This window comes from Argiope bruennichi, chromosome X1 (genome assembly GCF_947563725.1).
Source record: "Argiope bruennichi chromosome X1, qqArgBrue1.1, whole genome shotgun sequence".
Classification (NCBI taxonomy): Eukaryota; Metazoa; Arthropoda; class Arachnida; order Araneae; family Araneidae; genus Argiope; species Argiope bruennichi.
The window spans coordinates 47,798,141-47,811,305 of NC_079162.1; the positions used below are offsets into that span (position 1 = coordinate 47,798,141).

Consider the following 13,165-nt stretch of genomic DNA (forward strand, 5'->3'; position numbering starts at 1 on the left):
ACTTTATTAAAATAAAATTAAATCTCATTAGACCCGCTTTTAACTAATGCTTTATTTGGATTCCTCCCCCTCTGATTGCAGCATACACATATAGGAAAGCAAGATAAACGTCTAAAATAGCACAGATATGAAGAAATAGCATTGCATATTTTTAACAACTATTGCAATCCATTACTTACATATTAATAAACGCATAAAAACTAGCTACATATTTAGGGTCAAAAGAAAGCAAACATATAGCGGTTAAAAGATGATATGAAAATATCACATGCAGATTGATTATAAATGTTCACACAAATTTGACAGCTGGCGTGTTTTACCGTTTGTAGGGCAAATCCTACACTGATTTAATATAAAAAACATTGTTTGACAGTCCAAAATGAGCCAGCCAAAATTCTTTTAAAATATTTTAAAATAATAGGAGTTCTGTAAGTCAATTACTTATGATTAATTATTTTACTGACTAATAAACAATAATTGTTATAAAAATATTTGTAACCAGTAATATTTGAAATTATAAAACAAAAAGCAATAAAGGCCTTCCTGAAGTATATTAACACATTTTTTTTATATTTTACTTTAAAATAATAAATTCATAGCTTTCAATTCAGCTACACGTAAAATGTCTTATATATAGTATACTGAAGTGGAATACAAAAAAGGCAAAGTCCAAAATAACAGGACCCAAGAAATGGTGTGATAATTTATGAAAGCATTATTAGATTTAAAAAAAGAATTTTCATTGGGTAGTTCATTTTTATAGATAGATGATAACACAAAAAACTTTAAAACTCAAAGTACAAAACTTAGAGAGACAGAACAGCCCTCGATAAGCATAAATCGTCGTGTAATACATGGTCGTAAACCAACCAATAAAGTTCTAGTTGTCATTTCAAAATAAACGAGCTGATCAGTCTATCAGAGTAATTTCAATCATGGGTTATCATAAATATAAATGCTTTAAATAATGAAGAGATGGCAAATATGTATAAAATTTACTGGGCAATAGGTGGTAAAGCTAAGAAAGCTTCCCTCTCCCCCAAATATACCACAAACCTTTTCAATATGTCACATCCTAATTTTTTCAGTTGTAACATAGATATTTCTGTGAAGTTGACTCACGTATGTCAAAGCAGGACACAGGTTGTACAATAAATGAAAAAAAAAAAAAAAACCATCCTACATGATAATAAAAAGAAAACCCTAAGGAGCACAGATTGTGTTACCATGCAATTACTGCTTTCCTTTCAAAAATATTATGAAAATCAGGTTCAACTCCTTACACTTACGGGTTATCAATCTTGCATCGGATTTGTAAACTAATTTCTTCACGTAATTGTAACACAACCAGATTTTGCTGCTTAAGTCTTATTCACAGAAAAATGAGCTTTCGCACAGGATGAGATCCGTAACATCAATAGCTATCGATCTTAAGTCAATTGCTAATCCATTCACACATCTACAATCATATCAGCAAAGTTTCAAAATAATTGTTTGAACCATTATTTCGTTGACCACTAGGATTTCGTTTGGATGCCACATGCTTCAACTTGAGCGCAGGGTCAAAAGAGCATAAATTATTCTTAACCAACTGCAGATTCTTGCAGCAATTATCAGAAAATGCATGTGTTTCCAGAATATTGGAGAACAACCTCATTTCAGAATGGGAGTATGCAACACTTTAAAGCAAAAATATAACGAATGATGGATTGGGCAGGGCGACAGCAGTGAATCGATTTGAACGGCATTCTCTTCGAACTCAGCTTCGAGCAAGGATTTCTTCTTGTGTGATTACTTGTAAAACTTCATTTACGATTACAGCTCTACATAATCTAATAAAGATCTTGTTTCCTGGATTTCAGTAGCTAGAGCGGTCCCAGAAAAAATGATCGTTTATTTTCATAAATGTATTCCGATCCTTCCTCATTGATGAGAACTTTTGAGTCAATGATAGCAGTTACAATTATGTGCAATGTTTACAATTTCCTCCATATCACGTGTTTCTTAAATGCACCGATTTTCTTTATTAGATTCTCTTATAAAGATATCTTAATTTCATCATTTTAGTATACACCATCCACTGGCTAACACTTCACTGCTTGAGTAACAACTAGGGATTGCAATACCGGTATACCGAATACCGGTATTTTGAGCCATTTGTACAATTTCGTAATACCGATATTCACAAGTTTAAATACCGGTTTTTCGGTATTTACTAGAAACTTTTAAAATTTTCTCCACTATATGTTCAGGTATCGCGAACATAACAAAATAGTATACGTTTTTGTTTTTATGTCTCCCTAACGTTCGAAATTAATTAGCCAATTAATGGCTTAAATCTAAATTAGCGAAACATGGATTACTGAAAGAAAATATTGTATCCATAACGATTGATGGAGCAACAATTATGAAATAAGTTGGAAAGTTGAATGGTGCAAATCAGCAGTAGTGCTATGCACATGGAATTCAATTAGGAGTAATAGATGTATTATACCAAAAAAATAAAGAACAGAAGAATCCAAATACTGTGGATATAGAAACTTCAGATTCCGACTTTGAAGAGAGTAAGAGTGAGAGTGATATTGACAATGAAGATAATGACAATGTAATTCATGAAGAAGATATTGCTAATGAGGATGAAATATTAACCTATCAAGAATTGCTTCCTATAATTTATAAAGTTCGAAAAATTGTTAAGATATTTAAACGTTCCCATATAAAAAGGATATATTACTAAAATAAATACCAACTGAAAATAAAACAGAATATATGTTAATATTAGATTCTAAAACACGTTGGAACAGTTTGCTCCTAATGATGGAACGAATTTTTAAACTGAGAAATCCAATCCAAAAAGCAATAATCGACTTAAACCTGTAAATTAATTTTTCAGATAGTAAATTCGACTTAATATCCAGAACTATATCAACTCTACTTCCAATAAAACTAACTATTGAGGTATTATGTAGGAGAGATTCTAATTTATTAACAACTAATGCAACAATACATTTCATGTTGCAGTCACTGAAAGAACAGCACACATCACTATCTGAAGAATTATATATTACAATGAAAAATCGCACCGAAGAAAGGCATACCGAAATAGAAAATGTATTATAGTTTTTACATAATTATAATGATTTTAAAAATGAAAACGAAAAAGAAAAGGGAAGGAACTAACCAATTCAAATCTGATTAAGTTTATAGTAAATTTTCTTAAATTTTTTTACCCACAAATCTATCCACATTCAGAAGAATTCGGTTCAGTTATCGAAGATTATGATGTCACTACTGTCGATAGTGAAAAGGAATTGTCTCTTGAACAAAACTTAGAATTAGCGATAAATAAAAAAAATTTCAACGAACCAAAATACAATACAGAAATCAGCTATATCCAAAACCATCCGACGAGAAATCGATTTGTTTGAAGATGAGGGATTTAGAGGTAAATACTTGGAAAAAGTATATCGCGCATTGCTAACAGTACCACCAACTAGCGTAGATGCCGAAAGAGCGTTTTCGACAGCTGGTAATTTTTACACAAAATTACTTTTCAGTCTTAATGACAGTACAATTGATGATTATGTTTTTTAAGATCACATTTCAAAAATTTGTAATAGTATCACAGACTGAATAGTGATATTTACACTTTTTTTGTGATTTAAATAAATAAGATATTTCTTTACTTTTTCGTGATTATATACTGTTGTAATTTATGTTACAAATTATTTTTTGTGGTATTTACACTCTCTAACAAAACTTGTAAATAAAACAAAGAAACACCTGTGTTTTCTTTCTTTTTCTAAAATTTCTAATACCGGTATTAGAACCGGTATTATGATTTTAAAAATACTGAATACCGGTATTGAAATTTTGGTCCGGTATTGCAATACCGGACCTTGTATAACTAGTGATTTGTGCTTCTGCAGATATACACTATAGTCTATACAATCCCCCCCCCCATCTGTGCCAATATTTTGAAATACTTTGTATTCTTGTTTTCAAAGGAAATATATTGTGACAGTTATTACTTACTATTTTACGTTTATTTCCCACATCATTAATTATATTTATGGAGTTTGCTAGAAGCCTCATTTTTTCTGGTGCTGATGATGTTCTGAAACTTTTTTTGTGTCTTTTACCCTCACTTCTTGTTAGGGAAAGTGATTCAGTTTTAAGAGATATTTTATCTGATGGCAACATCGATGGAACAGCAACTTCAGGAACAGATGAACCATCCACACTTCTCTGTAACTTTCCAAGTGATGAATTATCTTTCCGGGGATTCGAATTATCACATAATCTTAAAGATACACTGCTTGAATGGTGCCTAATGTAGAAACAAACATTAACATGGAGAAATATGAACAGATTTCAAAACATTATGGTTAAGTCAGATTTCCAAGTACATGTATACAAACAAAATAAATACCTATCAAGGTGACGATGCTTTTGTCGAAAGTCAGGACTATTTGCAAAAGGTGGTATAGGAGCGGGAACTAGAGTGTGAAAGAATGAAATTATTAAATTATTAGATGAAAATAAAATAGATTGAGCAATTATTAAAAAAATCTTTGTAAAAAAAGTATGTTGCATTCGTATATTGCAAAAGTTATTCTCTCAACCATTATGAAATTATGCTATATCTATAAAAACATTAATTTGCCTTACCTACATGTATTTTGAGAAACATTTTTGACAGGATTTTAACCCTAAATTTGTGTTTATTGAACTATAATTTTTAACCTTAATTTTACTGAAATTAAAACAATAAGAAAAGCAGCATAATTTTAAAAAAATATTCAGTTTTTCCAATAACGAAATAATTTTTCAATAACGAAATTTAAAAAAACTATCATTGAAAATATTTTTATGTTTGTTTCAGTAAATAATTTTTAATTTAGAAAGTTTAGTTACAATGTACAGAAGAAAGCACCCAAAAATTAGACTACTATACACATATAATTTAGGGTGTTTTTGCATTATTGAAATACAAACGCCAGGAAAAATTTAGCCATCATTTACTCTGAAATTTCGAATATATGTATTGTATGAAATCATAAATTAAAAAAACATTTTTGACTCATACATCCTCGATTTGCTTTATTTTTTGGCAATTGTAGATATAAATACAATAAAATGAAATAACAAGGAAAATTATTTCTCATAAGTGGTTTTAAATATGAAATGAATACAAGGGCAAAGGTGCATTTAAAAAGCATATCATGAAATAAACAACATAACGCAGTAGCTGAGGAAAAGGAAATTGAAAAAGGCAAGGCTAAACATTCGAAACAAAAAAATTTGTACTGATACGAACTGATTTAAAATGAAGAAGAGAGATTACTTTTGATCCAGCCTATTAAATAGGATAACAATTCACAGATTGTCTGCTAGTAAACCTGGTAAAATTTGTTGTATAATTTTAGACATTGAAATCTGAACTAGCCCCCCCCCACCCACACAGAGGGTGTTGCCGAATTCGACCGACAAATTCAGAAAGGCGATAGAATACATTCGAATGAAGTGATAGTGAACATTCGAATATTCATTTTGAAATACTTGTTAATATTAAGGTGAAGAAATGGCAAAAAACACTGCAATAAAAAAATCGCTGGAGATTTTGCTGATTCTGACAGTAATTGCAGCTGCTACCGATTTAACTTTTACTAAACTGAAACTTATGAAAACGTATGTGCGATCCACCTTGTCCCAGACACAGTTAGTATACTTAACAAATATATCAATAGAATGGACCTTTTGCATATAAAAACGCATGAAATATGAATTGTTGTACAGAATTTACATCATGTTAAATATGTCATGTGCATGTTAAAATATCAAATATCTTAAAATTAATTATTTGAATATATTATTTTAATATCAACATGACCACTACATCGTATTAAATATTTCAGAAATTTAAAAATTCCCACCATAATATTATTAAATAATATTTGCACGGAAATTATGTATTTTTTTAAGTAAAGCATTTGTTTAGAAATAAAAAGTTGTGCGACATTTATAATGCAGAAGATATCGAATTTAAAAAATTCGCTCGTTCAGGAGGCACCATATTGCTATTTTGCCTGGTTAGAGAAGTTACATCGTGCTACTTCTCAGAACATAGAAATGCCACTAAAGCATTTCATGACGGAGAATTGGAAGAAAGATGAAGATCTTGCTAATCAAACCTGGAGTTAAATTTAAAGGAAGCAAAAACTACTCGAAAATACCGAAAGAATGGAAAGTTTTATTTCAAAAATGAGACTGCATATCCACACAAGCGCATTTATGCTCACCTGCAGAACAATAAGTCGTAGTTAATTCTCCTTCAAGTTATCATTAGCTTTATTTCAGAGAGAATGGATTTTCCGGTAAGTGAATCAGTGTTCGTGACAAGGATGACGGGATTGCTTCAAATCAAGCGGTCTTATTTACAAAATTCGTTGATTAATAGACAGATGAGTGAACGTTGGAAGTTTTGATGAAAAATATTTTGAATAAATTTCTAAAGAACACTAACTATAAAACACCCACTATAAGAATTTTTTTTAAGTGTAAAGAGGCTTTGAAGAATTTTAAGGCACATCAAAATTCAGATCCTGAACAGAAATTCATGATTTTTTAAAAGCCATTGGCTAATATCATGTCCTTTTGGTAAATGATCAGTAATTCACAATTTTCTCAAAAGAATTGTTTAAAATTTTAACTGAAATTATTTCAGAAGGGAAAAGTACAGATATCATCTAATATCTGTACTTTTCCTGTACCTTACTTATTAGATGATCTTACTAGATCATCTAATAAGTAACCCGCCTCCCAATACAAAAACACAGCAGAAAGAATCCTAAGACAATTTTTATGAGTAGATGGAGTCTTTCTATCATTACAAATTGGGACATATTATGACACCGCTTTTAACACAAGGACTAAAAAAAAAATAAAAAATAACTAAAGCAAATCTCATGCTTACAGCTTTGAATTTTAAAACAGAACTCATGGAACTACAGAAGTGAAATAAGAGGGCAGAAGTCTGTGCTACATTTACGCGCATGCAAATAAATGACTTACCCATCTCTGGCCCTAACATATAGTCCAAAGCCTTAGAAATTGCTGCAAAACCGAGGAAAAAACAAATTTAGTAAATCTTCAAAATTCTAGAAGATTCGAAAAACATTTTTAAAAAATGAATAATCTTTTGGAAAAAATCATTTTTGTCATACATATTTCAGCACTAACAATGGCACAAAAATTAGTAACAAAAATAAATACATATAATTGTTACTTTAAACATGAATAAATTTGTGAAAACCGAATGGAATTTTCTGGGAAGTACTAAACAATTAGCAAATATATTATAAAATTTAAAATATAATCATACATTAATATAACTAGAAAATCGGCCTATCTAAACAGGTTGTTGTCCTGTAAACGATATCTCAGATATAATTTCCCAGTGTAACTAATGGAAGTTGTAGCAGGGAATATCATATATCTTGGATTAAAATATAAAGTAGTACACTTGAGATGTAAATATATAGCATCATTAAAAGTTTTGTATCCATACAGTGGGATCTTCTTTATCCATAATGTTCATTAACACCTAAATAAAAGAAATACTAAAATCGTTTTGAAATAAATAGGGATTCACTAACAGAAAAAATTTGGACATCACAAGGAATTTTTTTAAAGAAGATGAATTTTATAAAATAATGAATTCTGCCAAACAAAAGGAACTACCACTAGAAAGTAAAATAAATATGATTAAGTTAACAATAAAATGAATAAATTTATGCAAAAAATCTTTGAGACTTTAAAAATATTGTAGAATTAATATATAAAAGAAACTAATCGATCAGAACAGTGATAAAATTCTATTCCAAAAACGAAGAAAATCCGCGCCCGCCTTTCCACAGAAGTGCAATCCTAAATACCAAATAAATATAATGCTGAAAGAAAATATTAGCAGACCTCAGCTTATTAACTTTGTTACAATCCAGGTTTAAAAGAATGTAAATAAAATGTGAAGTTATGATATATGTTTATGAATGAGTTGTTATGAAATACTATTCCATAATTATATAATGTTCAGGAAGACTTAAATAAAAACTAATAATTAAAATCGAATTGAAACAAATGATTATTTACTAATAAAAAAAATGAATTGCTACCAATAGAATACAAAAAAAAAAAAAAAAAAAAATTGCTGAACAGAAGAAAAGAAATTATTTAGTGCTATACATATGCACATTCATACACACTTCAGGGATCTAAATGCAAACTTACATAATAAAAACTAATCATTATTCATGCTCGCATTTTTTATTTACACAGATAAGAAACAAGAGAAGCTAACGTGAAAGTTCGCTAGACAGCAAGCAAAAAAGTGTTACCGTCATTTCAAGATGATTCTAATATAAAGAGATGCAATTACATCTGGTTTCAAATGAAAACACACCATTTTAAAATATTATTTAAGTGTTTTAAATACGGGATAAGAAATAATCATTTCAATTTTTTTCATCCGTTCTCAGATAATAAATCATCCTTTATTTTGGAATGAATTTTACTATATTCAAAGCAAACTATATGATTTAAAATTTTAATTAAAATTTTACCTGAAAAAATACAAAACAACCGGAAATTAAATTCAGATTCTTTTTATTTTCTTCGATTCTACATCTCTATAAACCTGTTTTTTTTTTCGATTATGTTTCTTTATTAGAAAAATTTAAGATTAACTTCCTTTCCTAACATTTCTTTTTTAGTTAAAAAAAAACATTGTTTCAATAATTAAATAAGAAATATGAAGCACAAAATGTATAAACATTTTTAATAGACTTTAAACTACATCGATGTACTTAAAATTATTTGTTAATTACTTTATTTATTTCTAATATATAACTTTATATATAAAAAATCTAAATGAAATAATTTTTAAATGCATTTCTTCATCCACTTAATAATTTTCAGTTTGCTGATTCAATTTCGTACAAAGTATAAAATAACTTTTTTATTTTAGAATAAAGAAGAATATAAATAGTTCACTTATTTTTTTACGACAATGGAAAATTAAGAAAAACAAACTCAGATTACAAATACAGTTTTTTAAGCCTTTTACTACTTCAATTAGTAAGAAATGAAAGATTAAAAGGGATTTAAAACTCAAATTTGCCATATATTTTAAATGATACTCACATTCAATTTCAAAAGTGTACAACATTTTTTCGATTGTTTTAAGTTCTATGAAAGCAGTTTATAATATAACTACCAAGCTTATTCCTTAATAATCTCATTCATAAAAAAATATAGAATTCCAGTTATTTAAGTATAATGATTTTTCTTTTTTTAAATTTCAGGATGAAATTTTTTAAAGAAATTCTTTGAGAATACGTTATTTATTTAACTACGTAGAAAAACTTTCAACAATAAAATTGTTTTATTTGCTTAATTTACAAAGAAAGACGAAATTCAACATAAAACTGTAATTGTTCCAAAGTTTAATCTTTGTATAACTATAATAGTTTTCAACAATGAGTTCTATTCGCCCTACATCATACGAATCATTTTTCATCATTTATTTTATCTTTGTGGTTGATACTGAAATATTCTGCACTGAATGTTTTAGCAAAAAATGAGCAACTAATGGCATTTATGAAAATAAAACCATTTACTCGATACATTTTCAAGGCAATAGTAAAATTTTTACCATCTTTTTCCAGCTTCATAAAAACTGCACTTAAAAAACTAAACAGTGTACCTGGAAGCCTATAAATTTGTTAACTAAAAAAAAAATTAAAATACCAATTTTAATGAGAAAGAATACTATTTTGCAAAATTTAGAAAATGGCAAAAGTTAATTTAAAGACAAATATCATATATATATATATATATAACACCAAAAAGATATAATATATATAAAGTAACTCACCAAAGGAAGGAACTAATGGAGCAGATGGCTGAATAGGCCCATTAAGAGCTTCAATCAGTGATACAGGCTCATAACCAGGTGGGATGTCCTGAGTGGTCTGCAGTAATATAGATGAAGACAGAGATTTAAAGCATTCTATAAAAATCCGCTGAAATCCCTTACAACCCCGTTCAGAGCTACGGCAACTACGATCATGAAGGCAGTGTCTAGTTATAGTAAAACGAGACGCGAAGAGTCAACTTGTAACGTACCCTACTGAAAAACGTTAGAGTTCGCGTTTCTTTCTTGAAAATAGTACAAAATATCGGAAAATGTCAACTACAAGTAGTAGAACGTGATTTACTATAAAAAGACGCATTGTGTACAAATTAATGCCAAGAATAGAACGTTTAAAATGAACATTTGTTCGCATTTTTCGAAATTTTGACGTCACAAGACCCGATGAAAAGGAAATGTCATTTTTGGAACAAAAAGTGACTCAAGTCCAGTTTATCCTTGGGAATAACTCAAAACAGCAAGTATTGCAGGGCTTTCGATGATGAAGTACTGTAGCTCGTGCTAGCACATCAACTAATATGATAAAAAGATGCTAAGTAAAACTTAAACAATGGTCCAAATATGTATTATAGATGACGGAGAGCAATTTAAACACCGAAAATAAAGATATTTCGTGAAAAATAGCTGTTTGTTTCTTCCTTTATAACACGTTTTGCGACGTCACAGCTTCGAATATCGTGAATAAATAAATGTACACTTTGTTCTTAGCAGTAATGCGTAACAGCCGTTTTTTGGTATTATATCAAAACGCTCTACAGCCTTTTAATTGGCACCCCCCCCCCCTTACGTGTACCATTTTCAAGGTTTAGGTTTTAGGTTTTAGTTATATTAACGTCCCGTTTGAAGCAACACAAGGGCTATTTTGGGACGGACCTCGTAATTTTGAACCACGGTCAGATGACGAGGACGACACCTGAGCTGAACCATTTTCAAGATAAGAACACTACTTCCAAAGTTTTTCGCCATGCGACGTGGTAAGCGGTTTCATTACAAAACGCATAACCCTTTTACTATCCCTAGACATCATTTTTATCATGCAGAAGTTGTGGGGATGTATAAGGGATTTAAGAAGAAACCTTGTGGACATAAATCAGGAAAGAAATAAAAATTTACCTGATTGTCAGCATTATGACTTATTTGTGGGAGAGTAGAATTCGTTTTTCTAACAGCCTTGATTTGCAACAATGCACGGAATGGAGCACGGCATATAGGGCAGTTATTAGCCTGATATCTCAAAGAATCTGCACAACTATTGCACAAACAAAGATGACGACAAGGCAAAATTAGTGTATCCCTTGGATCGATCATGCATATAACACAATCAAATCCAGTATCTTCTACATCTTCATCGGTCAAATCCTTCGAAAAAATAATCCAATATATAATACATTTTTATGATTTCAAAATTCATCTGCATTATAAATGCAGTTTAAAAGTATCTTTAATAAGAGTTGTGGATTCTCGAAACAGTAAATAATGATTAACAAAAATATTAAATCAAATATCAGTAAGGTAACTCAGAGCATCTTCTCGGTTAAAACATTTTTTAAAGTTAATAATTGCTTAAAATTATCATATCAATACAGTAAAAAATTTGATACATATCTAAGATAATCCATCATCCATGCATGCATAAGAATGTGCATATTCTCCTGTATTACAAGAATAAAAGTCAATAAACACAAATTTTCCATTGTTTAGTTTTTAAAAATTATGAAACACATCGAATCGTTATTTAAATGTATAAATTTCAAGGATTATTATACAAAATGTTTAGAGAACTTTACAGAAACTAGGAAATAATCAAACATTTTTAACAACACTCCGAGCAAATTACAAGATTAAGGTTAATCTTTATGCATTTATATATTTTAAACATTCTGCATTTAAATTATTTAAATACTTCTGATTTAATTTACACAACACAGCCTTAAACTTTTAAATAACAATTAAAACAAAACGTTCCTACAAAATATTTAAACAACTTACCACAAATAACAAAAAACATATCTTACATTTAAGAAAATGTAATTGAAAAATTATTTATAAAAATTAACCAAATTTTACTTTTAGATGAAGATTAAAGAAATAGCAAGATTATGTTTTTCAGATAAAAAGCAATCAAATTAAAAGATATAGATTAAAGAAATCGCAAGATTATTTTTTCACAGAGCAAAAAAAAAAAAAAACTGAAAGTTATACAGCATACAAGTACAATACAAATTCTAAATTTCGACCAACTCTTAAGTTTAATAATTGCTGTATAATTACTAATACTCGCCTCGCTTCCATTTTTTAAATCTAGATAATATTTAATAGACAGTTCTGGTACTAACGTTGGTAAAGACGTTGAAAGCATTTTCCAATAAAATCACTCTCTACACAATGTGTAGTATTGTATAGAGTGAGAATTTTAAACTTCTTGAAAACTGATTCTAGACATGCATTTTATATTGTATAATTGCATATATATAGGTGTCTTTTATAAAGCTATAAAAAAAGGGGAAATATTAAAATACAAAATTTAAGTTCAAAACTATCCTAGCATTTAAAAACTTCTAAAGAGTAAAAAAAAAAAAAAAAAAATGATAAATAATACCAATATACTAAATAAGTAATGAGCAAAATTTTAGAACTGTATTAAAAAAAAAATGTTTCATTAAAGATGGCGAAGCACTTATCACAAATTAAAATGTAAACATTTTCAGAACAAATGCAGATGACCCATAAAAAACACATGCATATACAAAAGGATCTATGTCTCTTCGGTTTCATCTTAATATTCACGGAAACATGCCTCCTAAAATGATCTTATAATTTTACAGGTTTGATATAAAAAATATATGTGAAACTTGGATATTTTAACAGTGCAGAAATGCATCTGTTTGTAAATATTATCGAACTCCAATGGATGTACCACACAAATGTTTCTATTGATATTTTAGATAAACTAAAAATTAGCTTAACTAAATGCTATGACATGTTATCTTACAAATGCCCATTAATATCGGCATGAATAAACAGATTTTGTACAAGTTTTTCATCTCTGGAGAAAAAGTATTAATTATACAAAGTGTAGATGCCAGCAGGTTCATTTCAATATAAAATTAGTGGCAGTTTTTCATACAGACGTTCGCTTCATTCTTCTGAAAGGCTACAAAATCTATATGTTAT

At 29.0% G+C, this 13,165-nt stretch overlaps 1 protein-coding gene across 6 annotated transcripts in view; it reads right to left on the bottom strand.

Annotated features, from left to right (window-relative positions):
- Positions 1–13,165, bottom strand: part of LOC129958753 (E3 ubiquitin-protein ligase MGRN1-like) — a 38,868-nt gene that overhangs the window by 8,014 nt on the left and 17,689 nt on the right. For 5 of the 6 annotated variants that reach the window (XM_056071415.1, XM_056071414.1, XM_056071412.1 and 2 more), the window contains exons 8-12: positions 11,105–11,350; positions 9,935–10,031; positions 7,075–7,116; positions 4,433–4,499; positions 4,036–4,330 (exon numbers count right to left, since the gene is read on the bottom strand). In XM_056071415.1, coding sequence (XP_055927390.1) covers positions 4,036–4,330; positions 4,433–4,499; positions 7,075–7,116; positions 9,935–10,031; positions 11,105–11,350 — 747 coding nt within the window. The remainder of the gene's footprint in view (positions 1–4,035; positions 4,331–4,432; positions 4,500–7,074; positions 7,117–9,934; positions 10,032–11,104; positions 11,351–13,165) is intronic. The other variant, XM_056071411.1, reaches the window with a different exon arrangement.